This window comes from Urocampus carinirostris, chromosome 10 (genome assembly GCF_059441175.1).
Source record: "Urocampus carinirostris isolate Australia breed hairy pipefish chromosome 10, RoL_Ucar_1.0, whole genome shotgun sequence".
NCBI lineage: Eukaryota > Metazoa > Chordata > Actinopteri > Syngnathiformes > Syngnathidae > Urocampus > Urocampus carinirostris.
This window is the reverse complement of record NC_142358.1, coordinates 24,046,754-24,069,218: the sequence shown is the minus strand read 5'-3', so window position 1 is coordinate 24,069,218 and position 22,465 is coordinate 24,046,754. Positions and strand designations below refer to the sequence as shown.

Genomic DNA, 22,465 nt, shown 5'->3' with positions numbered 1-22,465 from the left:
AGGATATTTGGTGAGTAAAATCTAAGTACATTCCCAAATAATAGTGGAATTTTATGAGGACATTATTGATGCTTGTAGATGTCGCAGCTGTAGCTGCAGTAGTTGTTTTGTAGCCATGAAATAGTTAAGGGTTGGATTGATTCTGAATTAGCACTACTGAAGGCCTAGGTGTGAAATGCATGGCCCACCACTGATAAAAACAGCTCCGGCTTTGATGACATTGTGTATTGCTGGAAACCCGGCTGGCGCAGCTGGGTTCAAAGACGGGACAAACTCCCTGGAGACACTGAAGGAATCCGTTGGGGAACTTTAAGTGGTGCACCCTAAGAAACACATCCTGTCCAGACTGGGGAGAGCCAAAGGCAATTGTTAGCTTCTCGAGAATTGGTTACAAGGATTGCTTGAAACCATACGTAGACTGGAGAAACATGAATCAGGGCTAAGAGGTTCAATGCACATGAATGTCCTTTCATCCACGTTTCTCACTGAACCTATTATGAAGAGGTTTTCGATTTATGCAATTTTGACATTTGTAAAATTGTATTCATTATCAAAAAAACAACGAGACTGCTTTGTAATGTACTGGGGTTTCCGATCTTTTTCGGGCTGAGAGCTATTTTTTGTTACTTATTAGTGCAAAAGGCACCCAGTTAAATAGTTTTATAAAATACCAACGTAGTTATTTCAATGTTGTTACTAGGTGAATTATTAGAACTGGATCCAGTCAACCATTATAAACTCATTTTACTAGAAAAACACATGAGCAAGCTCTGGTGAGCCTTAGCAGTACTTAGGGGGCACCCAGGCTTCCGCAAGCAGCGCTTTGGAGACCAATGTACTTATGTGTACAGTAACTACTATAGCCTCCAACACAACTTCTATTACAAGTCAGGTGATAATTTGGTATGTAAAAGATTATTCATGAGCAATTGTTTTAAACACTAGTAGCAACGACAAATTTAAGATGCAGGTAGTCACTGATTGGCAAAAGTTGGTCATGGTGTGATTTGTAAATTAAAATTAGCCAGGCTGAGGCTACACAACCAGTTGGAGAACTTCACTGTTCGAACTAAAAAAAACAAACAGACTAACCACTTAACCTGTCCTGAATACTGGCACAGTGGCAACTAAAGCCTTCAAGTCATCCAAGTAACACCTGCTTAACAAAATAGAAAATTTACAACAATCTTGAGAAAAATTAGCTATTTTATCAAACACATTTCAGCAGTGTTCTGTTTAATAAATTACCGGTATGTAAATGTAGATTATTTTTTTTTTAATTTTAGAGTTTAAAATTTTAAATTGCATGCTGAACTGGACATGTGAATGAATTTTCGTAATTTGTATAAAAAGATGTTTGTAGCACTGCACTTAATAATCAACACTTTATTTGTTTTCCCTGAAAGTGTAATATTATTTGCTGGCTTTGCAAACAGAAAATGTATTTAAGCCAAAACAAAAAAAAATTTGAATTTTCGCTATATTTTAAGTTATTTGAAGAATATTAAGATGGAAGTTTCCAGTTTTTCAGATAGTATGTTAAAAATAGTAATTGCTAAAATATTTTGAACATCTTAAATCAATTAAATTGGGATGGTAAAAGTAGATTACTCTCTTGGTGATGAAGCAAGTCTTCAGCTGCATATTGGAACCTACAGTACTGTTCAAAATAGCAGTGCAACGTGACTAACCAGAATAACCCTGTTTTTTTAGTATTTTTTACATTGATACAAGCCGGACAGGTTACCAGTAGGTGCAGTAGATTCCCAGAAAACAAACAAGATCCAGCATTCATAAGCACACTCCTTAGGCTGTGCAATTCGGCGAATAGTTCAAAGGGGTGTGTTAAAAAAAAATAGCGATGTTGCAACCAATCTCTGAGAAAGAAAACAAAAACAGGTGGGAATCAGGTGGCTCCCATTTAAGGATGATGAGGCCAGCACACGTTGAACATACATTTGAGGAAAACGGCTTGTTCAAAGCACTGTTCTGAAAAACGGCAATCTTTGATTAGGAAGTTGATTGGAGAGGTAAGAACCTACAGAGTTGTAATAAATGTCTGTTCAGATAAAATTATCTCTAATGTCTTAAAATGGATAGAAAAACCTGAGGCAAATGGAAAAAAACAAAGACAACGATTAAAATGGACCGGAAAATAAACAGAATGGCAGTCTGCAGTTACCTGTTAGTGCCGTGACAGAAGACGTCGTGTGAAGCAAACTTATTCTCAAGACTCTCGTGCAAAGTCCCTCTGTTAAAAAGGCACGTGCAGAAGAGTTCACAAAAAAGGACACACCAACTGGACTAAAGAAAATGGAGGAACATTTTGTGGACAAATGAAAGTAAAATTGCCCTTTTGGGGTCCAGGTACCACAGACCGTGTGTGAGACAACCCAAAACTGTGAATTCAAACTTCAGTACATATTAAAGACAGTGAAGCATGGGGGTGCAAGTATCCTGGTCTGGCCCCATTTATCACATATCAGGTATCATGGATAAGTTTCTGTATGTCAGGATACTTGAAGAGGTTATGTTGCCTCATGCTGAAGAGGACATGCCCTTGAAATGGGGGTGTCAACAGGACAATGGCCCCAAACACACCAGTAGACGAGCAAAGTTTTGGTTCCAAATCAATAAAATGTATGTTATGGATGGGCCAGCCCAATCCTCAGATCTCAATCCAATCTAGAACGTGTGTGGTATTATCAAAAAGGCTGTTTGTGAAGCAAAATCAAGAAATGTAAATGAATTGAACATTGTTAACCAATCATGGAGTGAAAAAACTGTAAGGTGCCACAAGTTGGTTGACTATGCCGCACAGATGTGAAGCAGTTGTAAAAAAAAAACAAACTGGACATGCAACTAAATATTAGGATTGCTTAATCCTACCTTTTTTTGGGGAAATACATAATAGTTGAGTATTTACAGTCAACAGCGGACACAGCTATTTTTTTGAGCACAACCTTCTGAACGATTTACCCAATTGCACAGCCTTTAGAGCATTCCCATTATGAATTCAAGGTTTGTTTTCTAAGAATGTACTGCACCAACTGGTAACTTGCTTGGCATGTAACAATAAAAATATACTAAAACCTAAGATATTCTGGTTAGTCATATTGTACTGCTATTATTTTGAACAGCACTGTAGGTGCCAAAACCCCAAAGTTGTGGTATATTTTGGCTCATATTCTGCGCATGCATTTTTAAGAAACGCACAATTGTTTAAAGTCACTGGAGTAAAACTGCGTTGCTCTCTTGCGTCCAAACAGACTTAGATTCTAGATATATTTCTCTCCAAAAATCATTTCCCAAATCACAAAACATTCCTGCAACCTTTTCAAACATCCTGCAAAAAATGAGTACTATATCAATGAAGCAGTGTTGTGTGGTGCATTCAAGTGTTTTTTTTTCATTATCATAGATAATAGATGCCATAAACAAAGACACAGTATTTTATTTTCTCCCTTGTAAATGTGAGCTGTGGTGTTTATCACATCCAATCTTATGTATTTCTAGACTTTTGAAAAAAACAAAAAACAAAAAAAACATCACCATTAAAGGTTGAATTTCCAGTTTTATTAATCATTTATATTTATCCCAATATTTCCCATTAAAATCTTACATATTTGGAACCTACTGGTATCTCCCAAGACTATAAACCATCATCTCACCTTCACACAGTTTCAGCATCACTATGATAATGTGCAGTCAGTCAGCTTGTTGGGATAGGGTGGCCGAAAAGCATGGGGGAAAAAACTGAAAGGAGTGTTTTTGTAAGGAAAGTCTATCAAGCCCCTTATTACAAGATTTCGGTGCAACATCAAATACTCTTTACCGCCTGTGAGGTATCTGATGCCTCAATCTCCTGCATGTGGAATAGAGGTAGGGGGAATTTAAGGCTGGAGGCTGGTGTAAAGTTTTTGCTGTCTCTGTTGGTTTGAACACTTAAAACACTGTTGCCATAGGCCAACACTAGCCTCAGTCAACTTGGAGGACGGAGGCGAAACAAGCAAGATGTAAACCGGTGATGACTTAAACCCAAAGACATTCTTGTAGCTTGGTAGAGGGACCAGTTGATAAGGAGTTATGTCCAATAATACAATAGAACAGCAAACATTCGTACACACCCCAAAAGGCCACCCCCCATAAAAAAGGCAAACAAGCAGGTCAGTCAAATCATAAAAAGCAACATTCTTTTTTTTTTATAAACCTTACTAATCATAATCTATACATTGTCTCTCCCAGGAGTATAGTACTTTGATTTTCCTGTTCATGGCTGGTCAACTAAAGCAGGGTCCAATCTTAAAAGGTTACAGTGACCGAAGTAGGTAGGACTGTATAAACCAATGGTATGGGCCATTTGTGATGACATCAGTGACACAGCCAAATGGTTTCAGCAGCATTATCAGGGGACTGGTCAACAAACAATAAATAAACACAGAAAAATAGAAATGCACGGTGCAGAAAAAAGTTCCTATGTTGGAATATCAAGTTGGCATCATACAATCGCATTTCTACAGCAACGTTGAACATTCCATATGGTTTAGCATGTTGGGTTCAGTACAGCTCATGTATTCAATTTGCTGAACTGAGCCCAATGAGCGGGTGGATGTTTTTGATGAAAAACAACGGACATAGACCAAGTCATGGGACCAGGCTCTAGGACATTACATTTCTATTCGTCACTTAATGCTAATCTCAATCAAATACACCGCAAAGCTGTCACAGGAACCATCTGAACATGACCACTGTATGGAGCTGAGCGGCAAACCTGGCACGCAAGAGGCATAAAGACAGGGCAAACAGACAGCAGTGAGAAGAGACCTCAACACTGAGAGACACACTTGTTAATGTGCTACTCTGGAGTACAGTCAGATGAACAATATTCTGTACGACTGGTAAAAAAAAAAAAAAAAAAATACAGCGTGTAACATGGCACGCTTAAATTCTTCCTAACCGCTAGACCACGGGGAAGGAAACAACGTAAAAACGCCCTGGAGTGATGATTTTTCTTTGTACATTTTTCATGCTCATTCTTTGAGAAGAAATTATGCCTGCTAGGCTAGTAGAAAAGTGAAATAATAGTTCCCTTTTCTACCTTGACTCTTCCCGTCGCACTTCCCTCTTGGACCGAATAGGCTGGGAGCCATCAGCAGGCTGTTGGACCCAGTTATTATCATGAAGCCCAACGCGGCATCCTGGTGTGTCCTTGTCCGTGCGCCGGCAACACATCCAGTAAGATCGTCCATAAGGCAGGTCATGGTGGTAAGGTTTAGAGTGCCATCGGCACAGTGAAACATCCCCGCGCTCATACTGGCGTTTGCACTGCTTGCAGGGGTCATCTCGATAAAGAGGGTCTTGGTTCCAGCGAGAGTCCACAGCTCGTACTCCGTAAGTCTCGATCAAGGCCTTGAAATAGTGGCAGGTGCACTTGAGGGCCACCAAGGAGCGAGTGGGTAGGTAGCTGAAGATATTGACCATGATGTGGTCAGGGAGCAGCAACATATACTGGCGAGGTTCAAGCAAGCGCTGAATCTGAAAGCGGATCTCAAGGAAATCATGGGATACATGACGATAGAGGCGACACAGCGACGGGTCTGCACATTCTTCCCCAGCACTAACTAACGGAGAGTCTGGTCGAGGTGCGCGCTCTCCTGAACATGAAATACCGGCTCCTTGGATGCCACTGTTGGTGCAGTCTAGAGAGCACAAACCAGATGTTCTGCCCAAATTCGATGCCTTCGAGTCCTCCTCTGCAACTCGTGAGGAAGGTACGAAAAAAAGCTGTCCAGGAGGGGGGTCATCGGATGAGTGATCAGTCGAGCTTCCAACATTTCCGCCACCACTGGGCATAGCAAAGCACACAGTCTCCTCCTGAACATTCTCTGTACTGTCCTTGCCGTAGAAAACACATTGGTCCACAGCACCCGTCACCACGACTTCCACGTGAAATCCAGTCACTCGCTCCCTTCCGACACTCACAGATATTTTGTCCCCAGAAGAAGGCTCATGGGGTATTTCTGGGCTGACACAGGTCTGTCTGTCATAGTGGTCAGCCTCTAGTTTAGGTGCAGGCGTGTTGGCACTGAGCAGCAAGCTACTAGGGTCTCTTGAAGAAGGGCTGACAAGCTGGTAGAGGTCACAGGTGATCTTCTCTTTTGATCGGGCAGTTGCCTGACTACTGCCACCTCCACAACTCATAAACATACAGCGTGAACGGCCTGCTGGCTCCAGTTGAGAGCGTGGGTCAAGATTTGAAACTCTAAAAGCAATTCTCACCTCACTTTGACTATGGTTGGGAGGCGGAGAAGGTGCTACATGACGGGATTCCGCTCCTTCTCTAAGCTCCCTGTCTTTTTCAGAAAAGTTGATAGCTGATCCAGCTCCCATATGAAGGCGGTTTTCCAGATTCTGTGACTCAAAGTGTGCAATAGCCTGTGCGACTCGGCATGACTCTTGCTGCTCATCCAGCTCCAGGTCTGCCTGAAGGGTAGCTGATAAGTCCTTTACTTCTTTGGAAGGTCGACCTTTTGATTCTTCAGACACAAAGGACATATGCAAGGGGTCTGATTCTGTTCCACGGAGTAATGTGTGCTGGTGATTGGTAAGCCCCTGTTCTTGACTGGTAATTGAGGGCTGCTGGTTTCCATGCACAGTCACAATATCCCGGAGGGCCATGGCTGTCCTCTGCTCAACTAAGGCAACCATCTCAGCCACTGACAACAGGTCAGTGTCATTCACCCCATCGATTACTGGTGGATCATGGCCAAGTAGTGCTTTGGGAAGTTCAGAGGACTCATGGCTGATTTGCGTTTCTGATGTATGCGTCCGGTTTGGTGGGTCATAAGATGAGCATCTTCTTCGCCTTTTTGCTTTAGTACAGTCAGTTGCCCAGTTACCTTTCACCTGAGGAGAAATAAAACAGCAAATTGTGAAAACTAGCACATCTTATAATTAACCAACAAACACAGACTTTCGCAGGTTACCTTCATGGCGCTGGGTCTGGGTTGGCCTGCACCGCTAAACTGGTGTGCCACAAAGAAGGCAATCTTCTCTTTAGTGTTTCCTGGTTTAATGACATACCAGGTGTCCAGTAGCACTCGGCCATCTTCCATTTTGGACCCAGAAGATGGGACTGGTGAAAGGGATGATGTGGACATGGTAGGCTGGCCTTGCATCAGGGAGTCAGAGTTAAGTTCAGGTTCCGGTGGTTTGTTCTCACAGCCAACATCCTCCACTTTCGTACTCTCTTCCTGCACGCCTCTTAGAATCCCCCCATTTTCTGCTTTATCGCTTGCCCTCCTAGTACAAGGAGGGGGCTCACCTTTGCAGAGCGCTGTGGACCCAGCACCACCTACAGCTACTACATTGCCCCCCGTGCCAGGACTCCTGGCTGTGTTCTGAGAGTAGGTGCCGAAGGGGCGAGGGCACCACAGACGAATGTGGGAAAAAGTGTCTCGGTCCATCAGGATGCGGAGCTCTGGAACATGCCAGCAGCTAAGCTGGCCTGCATGTACCCACAGCCAAGGAGCTCATGGTCAGAGTCCTATCCGACTTGGCGGGAACTGTTTTCAGCAGCTCACCTATGATGATGCATGATGAAGGAAATTAAAAGGAGGGGGCAGATGGAATTTCGAAGGAGGAAGAGACAAACAAGAGAGAACACGTAGATCAATATTTCAACAGGTGTAAACATTATTTACAACAAATTCGAGCAGGGCATTGTCATTGACAGGGCAAGATCTATCATATTAAATTATGATGGTCATAAACTATGACTGTTCAGCCTCTAACTTCAGTAAAACTCAATTAGCAATCACATCCCCTGGCTGTGTCAAACTAGCCCTTTAAATCAAATTAAACGGTTACCATTTCAATTTTAGTGTGTGCAGTAAATGAGATGCATTCATGGGGAACAAAATGACTGCACTCCTTTGAATCTATGTGGTTCAAATAGGATTGCTTAATAGAAGGCAACACAGGGAGCATGTAGGCATATGCTGAACCTATTTTTAGAAAAGATTCACAAGGGGAGAGGCAGTAGTGAAATCTCCTTGTCCCGTCCCCTTGGTTCTGACAATGCTGCAAGCTTAGTGTAACGATAATTATTTCTTTCTACAAGCACTTCCAGCTTTTAGGGCAGTTTAGAATATGGAGTTACACATAAAATAACCGGCATATCGCAGTAAAGACCAACAATTTGTTTGTCGAGGTGTGCTTTCTAGACTTTTTGACTGTCACACATGAAAGGTAAACAATTAACCAGTGCATGTTCTGCGACAAACGACCGATTTCTAACCACGCTTAACAAAATGGTTAGACCTTCTCTAGATATGATTTCTACAATAAATGTATTTTCAGGGCGGGAAGGACACGCCAAAATGTCACTTGTGCACGTTTGTTTGCATGTGTCATCAATATTTACTCAGTGCTGCTCTGATCCCTCGGCTTGCTTGTTGCTTTTCGAGTCGACAACAGAGACAGAATTTAAAACCCATTTAAACATTTTCTTTAAGATGCGCTTCATCTTTTTGAGTCAAGTCATGTTTATTTGTATAGCCCTTAATCACAGAGTCTCAAAGGGCTGCACATACCACAGATTATTGCAAACCACAGACAGTTATTACACCATCCCCTGGTCTAAAACCTACATGAGGGCAAGGAAAAACTCAAAAACCTCAACATGAGCAAAATGAAGAAACCTTGAGAAGGGACCGCACATGAGGCAATTCCCCTTCCAGGACAATGGATGGATGTTGCAATAACAAATAATAGACAGATAGTGTCAAGATAAAATATAGGTTATTCTTATGCTATAGAAGTGTGTTTTTTTGTGCAATATTGCTAGCCACGTATTGGCTAACACCTACAGGTTTTTGTTTTTAGTCATTACTTTTCTTACACATTATCGTAGTTTCTTGCATTTATGAAAAAAAAACAAAGAACTCAAAGTTTGGCAATGGGACATTTTTCTTTCCGTTTTTGATTGAATCACACAGTTTGCAGGAAGGAGGGGAGTTCAAGTGGTGTAAAGGAAAATGCCAGGAAAGACTTGTAGCTGTGTCAGGATAACTGGTAAGCACTGAATTTATTCTCTTTCAAAATTTGCTACAAGCTAGAGTACCTGTTTGTGTTTTTACAACAGATAAGGAACCAACCAAAATCTGTCAGCATCATACCTGAGACGTGACAGTTCTTACGCCACTATACTGACAGACAAAAACATCAAGGTAGAGAAAAAACTGTTATTGTCAGGGATGTGATTTGACCAAAGTGAAATTATCTGAAAATTAGCGGGGGGGGGGGGGGGGGGGGGGGGGGGGGGTGATTGCTAGCTGGGGGGGGGGGGGGGGAAACCAGGTAGGACCAGGGCAGTGCCCTGGTGGGGGGAAAAGTGGGGCGAAGCCCCCCCCCGGAGCTCATGGGTTTTTTTAAGTACTTTCAATGCACTCAGATGACAAAGAAATAGACAAGACAACAGCATAAATTTTCAATGTATATTGAACTATCCCATATAAAATTACAGTTTAAGTCAACTCAAAATCAGTCACATTAAAAAACATTTCCCCAACGCCACTATCTTAATTGTAAAGAAGATGGTTCCAGTGGCAAGGGAGACCCTAGACGACCGGCATCTTTCTACAACTGCAGGCGGCTAACGGGATCCAGGTCTGTAGGAAACCGCCTCAAAGCGTGCCGCCACCAGCTTTTGGGATCACTCTTAGTCTGGACTCTACCCTTCGACCTGTTCGGCTTGGGTAACCCTACCAGGAGTACGAGACTCCCGCCGACATAGCTCTGGGGGTCATGGAGACGCGCAAAGTGCCCCACCACGATAAGGTGGTGATCCGTCGGGACACAGCTAAATCCATTCACATGACCCAAACACTACTTCCTCCTAGACTTCATTGCTTTGGAATGGGTCTTTCTAGCCTGCTTCTGTGCAGCTTTGATGGTTCTTCTTGAGGCAGCCTTGCTCATTTGGGTGTCCTGTTTCACAGCAAGTTCTGTTCGTTTTGCAGACAACATAGCTGCTTCTGCATCCTTCTCCTCCCTGTACCTTTTGGAGGATGTCCTCAGATTTAGGCACAGTATGGACTGCACAGGATCCATCAGAATGTCTTTCCTTCCAAAATGGCTGACAGAGGTGGTATTTCTTGCTCTTAGGGCATATTTTACAGTCTGGATAGAACTGTATGTGGCTATGTCCATTCTGCATGCTTTGGGGTTCAGGACATCACCCATGACACTAAAAGCCCCCTCTACTTGCGGCCCATGGAAGCAACTCATGAGAGCCTTCACCATCTTGGCCAGGGTTGGGTATCTTCCAACAGCAAAGACTTGGGCCCACCAACGATCCAGTGCAATTGCCTTCCCCTCTGAGTCCAAAGGTGTTGGCAACTCACTGTCCAACTGGTATTCTCTCACCTCGAGATCATAGTTCCCCAGCTCTGACTCATCAAGGACATTGGTGACCAACGACGACAGCTTCTTCAGTTGGTTTAAAGTTGAGCTGTGTCCTCTGGCAAGTGGGTCAATGGCAGAGGCTGCTCTCAGAAGCTTGCTGTTCATGGGCAACTTTTTCTGAAGGTACAGACCACATGCCAGATATGCTGCCTTGGCTTTGGCTTTGAACTTGAACACAACTGACGACTTGTTAGAAGAATCCATCAGTTTGCTGGTGACACCACCATAGAAAATATCATTTTCTCGGAGTTGGTTGGCTTTGTTGTTCAGTTCAATTTCTGTCAGTTTACAGCCTTGAAGGGACTCTGGCTTTAGGAAACAGGACAAGAACTTCTTGAAGAAGGACACTTGCTTGTCGTTCAGCTTGTGGATCATTGGCGTTTTCGTCTCAAAGGTGATCACATAGTTCTTCAGCAAGGGCAGAACTGCTGTGTACAGGTTGAGGGTGAGAAGCGTATCCAATCTTGTGAAGAATATCTTCTCATAGATCCTCTGCTTCCTCTTCCTTCCTTCCTCAGTCATGTTCTTTTGGCCTAAAGCTGATTGTATGTCTTTGAGTTTGGCTTTGACTTCTCTTGAAAGATCCTTCTTGTGGTAGATGGCCATGATGGTGGGAAGATAGAGTTCTTTATCTCCTCTGCCAAGAAATGCATAGTAGAAGATGGTAAAGACATCCATGAGGCGTAAGGTGGACATTGAAACATTATAGTTTGAAAGCCATCGATGGCTGACAAATCTCTCTGGCATGGTGAAGGTGATGCCTGTCAGAAAGCAAATTTCTTGAAGAGCTTCCTTCAGATCGGTTGACCACTTGAAATCGTTGAAGAGATCATTATGGAGTCCTTCAATCTTGTACTCAAATGGCTTGCAAAAATGCTTAGAGGCGTTGTGGATGTGGTGGCAGGTATCCCCATCTATGTCAAGGAGATGTGGTGCTGGTCCCTCTCGCAAACGCGTCTCAACTCCAGATTTGGAACCCCGCATCACTGCACATGAGTCCATCAACACAGACACCAAATTGCTCCAGGGAATATTGTTCTTGGTCATGAGGGCTGAGAGTTCATCAAAGAGAGATTTGCCGTCAACTTTAACAACACTCAAAGATGCTAAATGTTCCACCACAACAGACTTTGTCGACGGGGAGAAATAGCTGACGAGAACACACAGGACACGGTGTAGATTGTTGCTGGTGGACTCATCAATGTTCATTGAAAAGTGGGAGGATCTTAAGTTTGTTAAAGTCTCATCAAGCATAGTATGGGCAAGGCCATACTTTGTTTTGTAGGATGCACTGGTTCTATCCATGGACAGTCCATTCAGAGCTTTTGGATCCCTTGCCAGTTCCTTTGACAGTGTGATGAGCTTTGGGGCCATGGTGAACGGAAGAGAATTTTCGGCCAGCACTCCCAACAGCATTGCCTGAAGAATAAAAGAAATTTAACAATAATCAGTAAACAATTAAATAATTTAAATAATTATTTGAATTATAATCCAAAATGTCATGCGACCAAAGTAAATAAAAAAGGATTTAGTCTAAACTTTCATGCACATTCACATGTCAGAGTATTTATTATGGTGACAAAAAAATGTTGAAAATTAGCTACAAACCATTGGAAATAATATTTACCATGCAATAAATCATTTAATCAATCATTCTTAATACATAATGGATAACAAAAACATAAAATACCTCATGCAGCAAGCTCTGATAAAAACACAATCATGCATTCGACTAAGATCATCTCTGTAACTGCATACATCAAGACACTCAACATCTTGAAACCTAAAAAGTGCAAACATGCAGCATTCATTTGAGTTTGTGTCAATGATTAACCATGTTATTAATATTAAGTAAATTATGTACCATAATAATATCGTGGCCATTAAGAAAATCAATGGTAGAATATCATACAAGTACTTAATTTAAAAAATATAAATACTGACAATAGTTTTGATTACTATTAGGCTTAATAATATTTTTAAATTTCCTAAATCATATTTTAAATGTATGTGTTTATTTCTTTAATAGCAGCGTATCCAAGTATTTGATAAATGAAAGTACAATAAGTATAGGCCCTACAGTAAAGTGTTGGTGTAATGTACACATGAAAATCTATTATTGTAATTGTTAAATATTTATGGCCATTTTTATTACGTTATAATATTTTCGAAAAAAATGGGAAAACTGTCAAATAAATTTGAAAAGTTTACCACCTACCTCAAAATTCACGACTCTATCAGCAACTGGTACAGGTTGTTGGGGTGGATCACGTCTCTTTATTACCGCTTCCGATTGTGATGTCAATAAGGGATGGAGGCCGTAAAGTTTTGGAGTTTTCGTTTGGGCACCGAAACTTCCAGCGATGGAATAATTTGTCGTTCTTGACTGGAGTTCTTTCACGTGTTTTTTGCTCTTTGCGTGACTTTCAAGAGCTTTGAAACCTCTCCCACCATAGTCGATGGTATCATGACACCAAATGCAAAGTGCTTTCCCGGCACGATCGATCTTCCGAATAAAGTCATTGAACAAATTCGTCACAGTCTTCTTTCCAACATTCGTAGATAATTCCTTCTCCAACCAGTCCCATCGAAACTTGTTTTTTACAATCTTATCAATTTCTTTAGCTCGCGGAGCATCTTTGCGTTCGATCACGGACATCTTTCTTTAAACACCCGGCAAAAACGTGTGAGAAATGAACAATGGCACACTCCTATAACAAGCGCGTTTATTGGTCAACACGAGACTTCAACCAATCGCAAGTACGTTTCATTTCAGTTACGGAAACACTCAAATGGCATGCTGTCGAGACGAAATCGTTTTTTTTTACCAATTAAAACACCGGAAATTTTAAAATTTTATTTTTGGAGATAAAAAAAGCGGAATTCCGCGAATTAGCGGAAAAATCACATCCCTGTATTGTTTACAACAATAGATGCTCTAAAATTAACATTAATCAAAAAAAGTTTGTTAGCAGGATAGTACACGACCAAAATACGACTTACTGATGTTCAATCTCTTTTTAAAATAGACTGAAAATATTAGTCACTTAAACTATTTTGTAAAAATCTACCCAGTTGTCTGCATGAAATACTAGTATTATGTACGGTAAATATGGCAAAACTGCGGCACAAAAAAAAAAAAAAACACTGAAACAATTAGAAAAAAATGCTCTGAAGGCTGGAAGAAAAAAAAAAATCAGCTACATGGTGCAGCAGAGTTTTTGAGCAACTGGTAACTCTTGTGTATCACTTTGATCATCTCAAGATGAAGAACACAGAAAACTCCGGGTAATAATGAGAAAAGCAAACAGATTATATGGATGATAAATTATTTTGCAACAGGTTCATTTTCAATTTACTTGTACAGCTGTAAATAAACAACTATACAATTATAGTTAAAAGTAAAAATTCTCAATAAAGTGGGGATTAAATCATATATATAGCATGGCCATCAATGTTACCATTCCATTAACTGGTAAACCACATCTGCTAAATGAGTACCAGGCTACATTAAATCAAACCATGCTTCGTTTGAAACACTTCCTGAAAAAGAAGGTTTGGAGTTAAGCCTTCAGCATCAAACTAATCCTCCAAATCCTAGCCAAGCACAGAAGCCGCCAGCAACACTTCAGAGCTGGAACCTTGGGGACATACTTTAAAGCTACACATGTGCTAGCTGACAAAACATAAATAAAAGTGTTTGGCGTCTGAAAATACCCAAGTGTAATCGTTTTCATTGTGGGCTAAAATGTAAGACAGTATATGGCTGTTAAATGCCCCCCTTTGAAGCAGCTTCGAACTGCCAAAAATGGAGCGTAAACACACAAAACCAACCAATAATGGTGCAACAGATCAGTGAGTGATCCTTTCAGATCAATGTCTATGATTTGGAACACACGTGACTCGCTTTAAGAAAAAGGCCGCATGTGCAATTCTCACGCAAACTGATCATGGAGAGTGGAATGAGGGAGTATCAGAAACCTCCCGTCGGTGAGGTTTGGCTTCTCGTCATATATGGAAAGAAGTCAGTGGATAAAAACAGTAACTCTGTCAGCACTGTCGCACAAGAAAGCTGTATGACAGTTAAGCTATGACCTTGCATTTCAAGCCACATCACCCCGGTGTTTACCTGACAGGAGGTCAAATACTTATGAATTTTAATGAGCGAGAAAAGACAAAAGCTGTAGCCGAATCATCCCGACCTTCAGTTGTTGCGTCCACAACAAACTGTTGGAAAGCTTTGTAACGATAATCCTTCATTTCAATTTAGCAGCGTGGGTGATAATGAAGTCTGCTGAGTTTTACGTTATTTTTTTAGCATGTGTAAAAAAAAGATGCTTCTGTTGATTTTTAAGGACAAGTACCACAAGTTGCAACTGTCTGGTATGTGTCCATTGCGTGGAAGTGTAAGTGAGCCACCTGGCTTATTTTTGTGGTAGCTGAAAAAAAATAATTGATCACGCAGTGTGGTCGGATTTGAAAATGCGTGTCTATGCATTGTTCTCTATTTGTTGAAATTCTAGGTTCTACCTTGTTAAGTTACCAGCTTTAACCATATTACACTGTGCCTTAGGTCTCATCATGCCACTATTGTCCGCAAGAAATTGGTTAATATGTTAAAATGTTAAAAATTCCCAGTTTAAGATGATATGTTAGTTTTAATTCAAAAGTATTTTGCATAATAAAATATATAATATTAGTGTTTTAGTCTTTTTTTTGGCCGATTGTAAAAAAATGATCTAATCTGGGAGTGATCCACGGACCGGTGGGAGCAAGATTGTTGTTGTTTCAGAGCAGTCAGGAAACCAAAAAATGTTAGCTTACACACAAACAACACTATTGTTTTTCATTACCAGGACAAAGTGTTATAATTAAAGCTGCCGTACTCAGAGCTCCAGATCTGATTCATCCTCTTCCAGATGCACGTTTTTTTTTTCGCATCGAAAACGAAAAAGGTTTAACAAAGCAACACACATTTAATGTGGAACAATGCGATGTTATGTTGCATCAAGAGCTGCATGGAAGATGACGGGGGGACACATCAACCTATAGTAAAAATTGCCAACAACTCGAAAGGTATCAAATGACAGTCAATCTATGAATTTAGCAAAAATGTATACCCCTCAAAATAGACATGGCTCAATATTTGTTTTTTAAGATGATATTTTCTGAAATCTCCTTGGCAACTAACACAACAGTAAACTCCAATACAACTATTTTAACTCGAGATGTAGAGAAGTTTTGTTACCTAAAACTTTTCGGGCAAAAGTTACCAAGAAAAGTATTTTCAGTTTTGGTAAAAAAAAATCGAACCTTACTACAGAAAAAAAAAACGGTGCGATGTCACAGTAGAGCTCAGGCAAGCTTTGCAAGGCTGGATTTGCCCCAGGTGGAGTAACAATTCACTCTCAATAAATGTTAAAATGCCCACAAATCGTGTCTTTTTTCTAATTAAATACATAGCGAGACTTCGGTGCAACAAGAAACTTAACTCAAGGTACTAAAGTAGTAAGAACTTTCTTGTGTTATTAATATGAATTTTATACCTCTCAAAGGTTTTATTTCGTCTGTCGCACTTTGCAGGCTAAAGAGATTTTTTTCAAAGCTTTTAATTGCCTTTTCTGGGCAGCATGACAGCTGAGTAGTTGGGACACAGTTCTGATGTCATGGTTCAAATGCAGCTAACAACCTGCGGAGTTTGCATGTTCTCCCCAGGCTTGCGTGAGTTTCCTCTATGCACTTTGGTTTCCTCCCACATTCCTAAAACACGTATTTCAGGTTTTTAGCCGGTCCAAAGTGTCCCTAGGTGTAAATGAGCGAGCGAGTTGTTTGTCTCTGTGTGCTCTGCGACCAGCTGCCAGTCAGTTAAGGGTGTCCCCTACCCACTGCTCGAAGATAGCTGGGATGGGCTCCAGCACCACCGCGACCCTAATGAGGATAAGCAGTGCAGATAATGGATGGATAAATGCCTTTTCTTATTCTACGAGAATTTAATAAAATGAAAATCAGCATAAAGTAATAAGCAAGTCAGTTGTGTATCAAATTCTTCCCTTTTCCGCAAACCAGTGCAAAACATATACAGTAAATATTTTTTTCTCTTTCTTCAGTTTTCCTGCCAGGCGTTTCACTTTTTTGGGGGGTACATCCCAATTTTTAACATTAACCTTTAATCAAAGTAATTAATATTCATTTTGAAATGCAGGCCAAAAGAGTATAGAATTCAAGTCAAGGAGAAAATACCTTTTAAAATACAGTCTTGAGTTATAGTCAAAAATTGGAAAAGTATCATAAAACAATGACACACCTCGAGTAGATTAGAATTGGACGTTATCTCCTTCAGAATGTCTTGACCTCTTACTTCAGCCTAATAAATACCTGCAGCATTTCTGTAACTGCTAAGCACTGTTCAGGGTTTAGGTCCAAGCTGTTCAGAAATGGATTGAACTTCACGTCCTGTCCCCGTTCCCAGTTGAAGAAACCACAAAGTTTATTGTTCTGCAATTTCCTTCATGCAAATGTGTCCAGTCCAATAAAGCCGAAACCTATGTTTCTCCAAAAAATTACCACTATCTTAAATAGATTAAAGATTTTGCAAGCCTCCCTCAAGTTCTTATTTTGTGTGAGAATCAAGAGTACTGTATTCCGCAATTCAATTAAAACAAGTGCTTGTGATGGATAGTGAGTGATGGGGGTGCAAAATGACAGTAGGTGTGAAAAAAGACAAGCAACATCTGAAGACCAAGCAACCTAAATTTGCCCGGACAACCAAGAAAAGCGTTAGTCAAACCTATATAAACTAGGGTCAAGTGGCTCACATGAGTGGCTAACATGAAAAGCTAGAGAAAATTAAAAAAGAAAACGTTGCTACTTAAATTCGATTCAACATAACTGACATAAAAGGTTAGAAGAAAATAAAAACAAAGCAACATCTGATGTAAACATGACAGAAATGCAACACACACTTCCGTGAATTGAAAGTAGACAAAAAATGACCACTATCTTGAATAGATTAAAGATTTTGCAAGCTATATCCATAGATATATTATATGTGTACTATCTAAAGCAAGATACATTTTTAGGTTGGTTTGATGGACTTGTCAAAGACAAAATGAACAAATGGAAATGTGAGCCAGAAATAAAATATCAAATGTCGTTACTCTTATTACTCTTATCATATAGTAGAAAGTAGAAATCTTTCACAACTTTAGTGAATAATGTTCTTGTTCTACTAAAAAAAGGTTGGGTAAGAAGTATACAGTACCTCGGCTCAAAGAAGGTTGAGAAATATCATATAAACGAGTCACGATACACGATATAGGTGCAAATACCAGATTTTCTTAAGGATTTGGTCTTCACAATGGTGGCCGATACCAGTTTTGAGTGCCTTCTATAGCCATTTAACAATCAAAATAGTGCAATTACAAGAAGTAATTACTTTTACTAAGATGTATTGTTAAGGAAAATGTCATGTTGGGAATAAAAGGTATTCCTTTCAAATATACAACTTTTGTGCAGTGGCAAGGAACTACCATGTACTTGTATCGAGTTTTGGGACTAACGCCGTCACAGAACGGCATTATTACTTCAGTAACGGGGAAGTTTAATTATTTTTCCTGGCTTTATCGTTACTCACGGTCAAAGGGGTTACTTACATTTTTGAGCGTGTTTTTGTACGTCTTTGTGTGTGTTTATGTACATGCTGATTGGGATTTTATGGTTAATGTTTATTTTTGTTGCACTTCAAATATATAATAAATCTGTTGCTGGTGAGGTGCAAAAAATATTACAAAGTTGTATAGCATGGCTACCTGCCTGTTCTTTTCCATTCAACTGACTCGAATACAACTCCATTTCGAATTCAATGACACACAACTACTTTTTTCAAAGTAACAGAAACAGTTACTTTTCCTGGTAATTCGTTACGTTTACAAGAGTAATTCAGTTACTAAGGGAGTAACTGAAACAAATAACTTTTTTTAAAGTAACGGGCCCAAAGTGTCGATGACGACAAAAGAGTTGAATATCTGTACGAATCAAGAAAAAATGTGAAATCGAACTCATTCTACTTATTCTTATTATTGATTAATTCATATACATGGTGCCTAACCTAAAGAGACGGTGTGTATCATTTGACAACTAGACGTCGCTGTAATGAGTAGTGCAACCAAAAAGGAGTGTGAAAAAGAACAATAAAGAATATTAACTCCAGGTACTCAAATTGGCCAGACCACACTACTTTTCTTCCAATTTTGTTAGCCAACCAATTCTTAAGCTTATCGTTTTTTTCCCCAGGTACCCGTAGCAGCAAGATGACGGACAAATATGTCTCGCGCTAGTGCAGGCTTATGTTATGTAAAACAAAAGCAAATTTCTCAACCTGTGAGAAATTTATAAAATGCACGTTTATATGATAGTTCATCTATTTTTGCTCATCATTTAAATATAGACTTCTTTAATGACTTTTTTACCACTTTGGCGCAATGTCCTTTCAAATGAAAATTTGGTCCACCGCAAGATGACATACCTGTCAAATTATACATATATTTTTTGGTATTTGATACATAATTTAATCATTTCAAAATGAGTACGCCGTATAAGTCTTTATATGGCAAAAAACGTAAACAAAATTAAATAAACTAGTTCTTTGTAAGACCCATCTCGTCTTGCCGAATTCAGCTCTATTCCGGATAGTCTCAGTCACAACAAAATTTTCGTAGATTGCTAATGTAGATTAAGTATTTCAATTCATGCAGTGCTACATATTACAAGCAACACCATATTAACTGCAACTGGGAAAATAACAAAAAATACTGTAAGAGTTATTTGTGTTTATTTGGTGAATAAAGTAAACTTGTTTACACACATAATCTTTGTTTTTATTCTATATACTCTAACTTAATGTTAGTAAATATGTGCTGCATTATGGTTGTTAGTTTTATTATATGTTGATAAAGGGAAATTCAATCATTAATAAAGGGGGCACTTAGCTAAGGTTGACTCCATTGCATATGAATAATAACCTACTCTTCTTGTCGGCTGAAAAATAGTCTGTGTAACATAGTGTACTAATCTGTGAAGCCCTTAGAGACTTATTGTGATTAAGGGCTATACAAATAAAAATGACTTGACTTGACTTGACAAGTATGAGAAATAAATACGATCATGCAAGTTTTGGCAGCTTATCTTTTCTGGAGAGTAACAGTATAAATCTACACCTTAAGTTGATTTGAGTCTCCTGATCTAGACCTTTATAAAACAAGGATTAGTGGTTGGCAAAATTCATGAAAATTAATCATATAATATTTAGTTATAAATATTGTTTAAAAATGTTAGCTTATGTCTTACCAAAATATTAGATTTCTTCCTCTGAACTCTAAATAAAACAGTTAGTTTGTTACGAATTTAAAAAATCATCTATTGTTTCCTTTATTTTTTATTTTTTTTTACAATGTTTCTTGAAAAGTTAACATTCCTGTATAGCTATTGGAGTGTCCATCTATTTGAGTGTTTGTGGGTAAGATGTCTTGTTTTTTTTTCGTTTTGTTTTTTACCCACACCCAGTGTATATGTGTGTGTATTAGAAGTACCTATATACTGGGTGGAGATTGGTGATTTTACTAAGGTATATTTAACCATGGTATGTTTACACAGGTCTTTAAGTTGAATTTCGGCATCTGAAAAGTCCAATACTGATACATTTTGATTGTCCTCCTGCCCAGCCTGGTGGACATTGCCAGGTTTCGCCACCTCAGCAGAGCTAAACACATCCAGAAAGACTTATCACACACCAGCAACTATCTTTTCGAACTGCTACCATCGGGTCGACGGTTCTGTTCCAACATGGCCCGGACAAACAGACTGAGGAATAGTGCAATGTCCCTGATCTAAGGAGCAATACTCCCATTTATAAGTGCAATATCCCGGTTATGTACATTTATGATTTTAAATGTTCTTGACTTCATTCTAAAACAGTTGTTCAGAAGTAGTATTTTTACTTAATTTTGTTTTGGCACTGTCAAACGATTTACATTGTACGGTTTACTTTGTTTACACTTGATTTGATTTCTATAATATTGTGTAAATGGAAGATGTTTGTTGTCATGTTTCGATGTGAGTATATTCTGATCGAGATGGATCACTTTACCAGGTTTGCCGGACTGGGGCTAACAAGTTGTTCAACAACTATCCTTCAGTTTGGTTAAGTGGTATGTGCAGCCCTTTGTGACTTATTGTGATTAAGGGCTAAACAAATAAACATGACTTGACTTGCTAGAGTTTTAAGTGCAATATCCCGGTTCAAAGTGCAATATCCCGGTTGTGTATATATATATATATATATATATATCCCAGATGTGAATGCTTTATTTTTTGGTTTGAACAAATTTATTGACACTAATAACAAAAAAAAAAAACAATAGCAATCAAGCACATTCACAATATTATATTCCAATATGACGTTATTAACAGCAAACACAATGTGAATGCTTTATACTAGAAGTGAACACATTATATATTTCAATTTATTAGTATTTAAATCGTATATTTTTGCCAACTGGAGTGCAACTGTAATCTCTCTGTGGCAATACAATGATCATAAAGGTGATTCAGATTTGTGTTCCAATTACGTAGGCACTGTCGACCGTCAGTGAATACTGTACATTGTTTCGAATGATGCTCTTTATCGAATGCCTTGTAGCTACGTACAGCTTTAATCATAAAATACAAAGTATATCCAATATGTTTCAGTTGGTATATAATGCTGATAAACAGGGTAGTGTGCACGATACCCAATTAGCACAGGCAAGTTGATAAAGAGTCAAGGAACTACGGTGCACATTTGTTTGTTATGATTTCACTTGTGAGAATAAATGTAATCGAAATTAAGTGATTGCAAATGGTTGTGTTTCCCGTGGTCAGTTCGGATACTGCGTCCATTATATACACTACAGAGTTGCTAACAAGATGCTAACTTGATTCATCAAATACCTGCAAAGTGGCTAGCTAGCTAACAAGGTAGGATGAAAAAAACACTGGCATCAGATTTCATTTGCCCGCTTACCTCAACAATGGCCTCAAGAAGAAACAGTTTTGTTACTTTTAAGCGTGGATTCAACGATGTTCTTCCGAGTTCTCCTTGTAGCCAAACCAGTTTTTGTGGGAAATTAAAAGTGACACGACTTAAGTGTCCGTGTCCACGTAGCTAAGCTAGCTGACGCTCAAGCTAACGTCGCCAGCAGCTAGTAGTACTTTCTATTATTAAGCTTCGTGAAGCGACGGTCGCTATCGAAGCTTGTTGTCACTACTCGTAAAGCAACCTAGCGGACTGTATCCTTGTTTAGGTCTCCCAGCAGACTGTCTCCTTCTATCTATGTAGAAATGACACAAGCTTTTACGGTATGTGCGCTGGGATACCAAAATAATCAGTGTCAAAACGGCCGAAGGAGGAAGGCCATCTTGTTGACAAGCAGCTGCACAAGGCGGCCAGCCAATCGCACACTAGAGTCGGTAGCTTGCCCATATATGGCATCTGCACGCCCCCACCCCCCGACAGTTTTCCTCCCCCCTCACTGGACTACACTGTTAAAGGGACAGTGTGTAATACCTGTCCGAAAACGAGTGCTAAAGAGCATAAAGAAGAATAGAAACTACGGAAACCTAAAGTGACCAAGTCCCATCATTTTGCTTTTCATTTAAAAGAAAGTGAAAATAAGATATGCAAAATATAAACAAAGATGAAAAAGGAAACAGAAAAGGGAAAGAGTAAAAAAGAAGAGTGAATACTAAAGGAAAGTAGAAAGTAGAAGAAACCGGGAAAGAAAGAGAAGAAAAGAAGAGGAAAGAGAGAAAAGGAAACAGAAAAATGTGAGGAGAAAAATGGGGGGGAAAGCAAAAAGAAAAGAAAAACTGTGATAGTTAAAGAAAAGGGAAGTAAAAAGACAAGTGAAATAAAAATGGGAACATTTCAAGAAAAAAGAATAAAGAAAAAGAAAAGGGAAAT

At 39.5% G+C, this 22,465-nt stretch overlaps 2 protein-coding genes and 1 long non-coding RNA gene across 3 annotated transcripts; 1 reads left to right on the top strand and 2 right to left on the bottom strand.

Moving 5' to 3' along the window:
• Positions 1 to 1,971: 1,971 nt before the first annotated feature.
• Positions 1,972 to 3,097, top strand: LOC148358448 (uncharacterized). The gene is made up of 2 exons (XR_015851562.1): positions 1,972 to 2,030; positions 2,101 to 3,097. It is a non-coding gene; the product is annotated as an uncharacterized LOC148358448 (long non-coding RNA).
• A 457-nt stretch (positions 3,098 to 3,554) lies between these two features.
• fbxo46 (F-box protein 46) lies at positions 3,555 to 21,942 on the bottom strand. Its single transcript, XM_088346164.1, has 3 exons — positions 21,527 to 21,942; positions 6,987 to 7,583; positions 3,555 to 6,906 (listed from the first exon to the last, which is right to left on the bottom strand). Exons 2-3 carry the CDS (start codon positions 7,464 to 7,466, stop codon positions 5,095 to 5,097), a joined length of 2,292 nt encoding a protein of 763 aa, XP_088202290.1. The 5' UTR covers positions 7,467 to 7,583; positions 21,527 to 21,942; the 3' UTR covers positions 3,555 to 5,094.
• Positions 9,393 to 13,292, bottom strand: LOC148358447 (uncharacterized). The gene is made up of 2 exons (XM_088345861.1): positions 12,686 to 13,292; positions 9,393 to 11,886 (listed from the first exon to the last, which is right to left on the bottom strand). Exons 1-2 carry the CDS (start codon positions 13,124 to 13,126, stop codon positions 9,889 to 9,891), a joined length of 2,439 nt encoding a protein of 812 aa, XP_088201987.1. The 5' UTR covers positions 13,127 to 13,292; the 3' UTR covers positions 9,393 to 9,888.
• Positions 21,943 to 22,465: the final 523 nt, after the last annotated feature.

Bases quoted from the DNA above. Each gene is read 5' to 3' on its own strand.
- fbxo46 (XM_088346164.1), bottom strand. From the start codon at position 7,466: ATGGACCGAGACACTTTTTCCCACATTCGTCTGTGGTGCCCTCGCCCC. The intron at 6,907-6,986 runs GTAACCTGCGAA...ATTTCTCCTCAG, and splicing joins CCAGACCCAGCGCCATGAAG to GTGAAAGGTAACTGGGCAAC.
- LOC148358447 (XM_088345861.1), bottom strand. From the start codon at position 13,126: ATGTCCGTGATCGAACGCAAAGATGCTCCGCGAGCTAAAGAAATTGAT. The intron at 11,887-12,685 runs GTAGGTGGTAAA...TTTATTCTTCAG, and splicing joins ATAGAGTCGTGAATTTTGAG to GCAATGCTGTTGGGAGTGCT.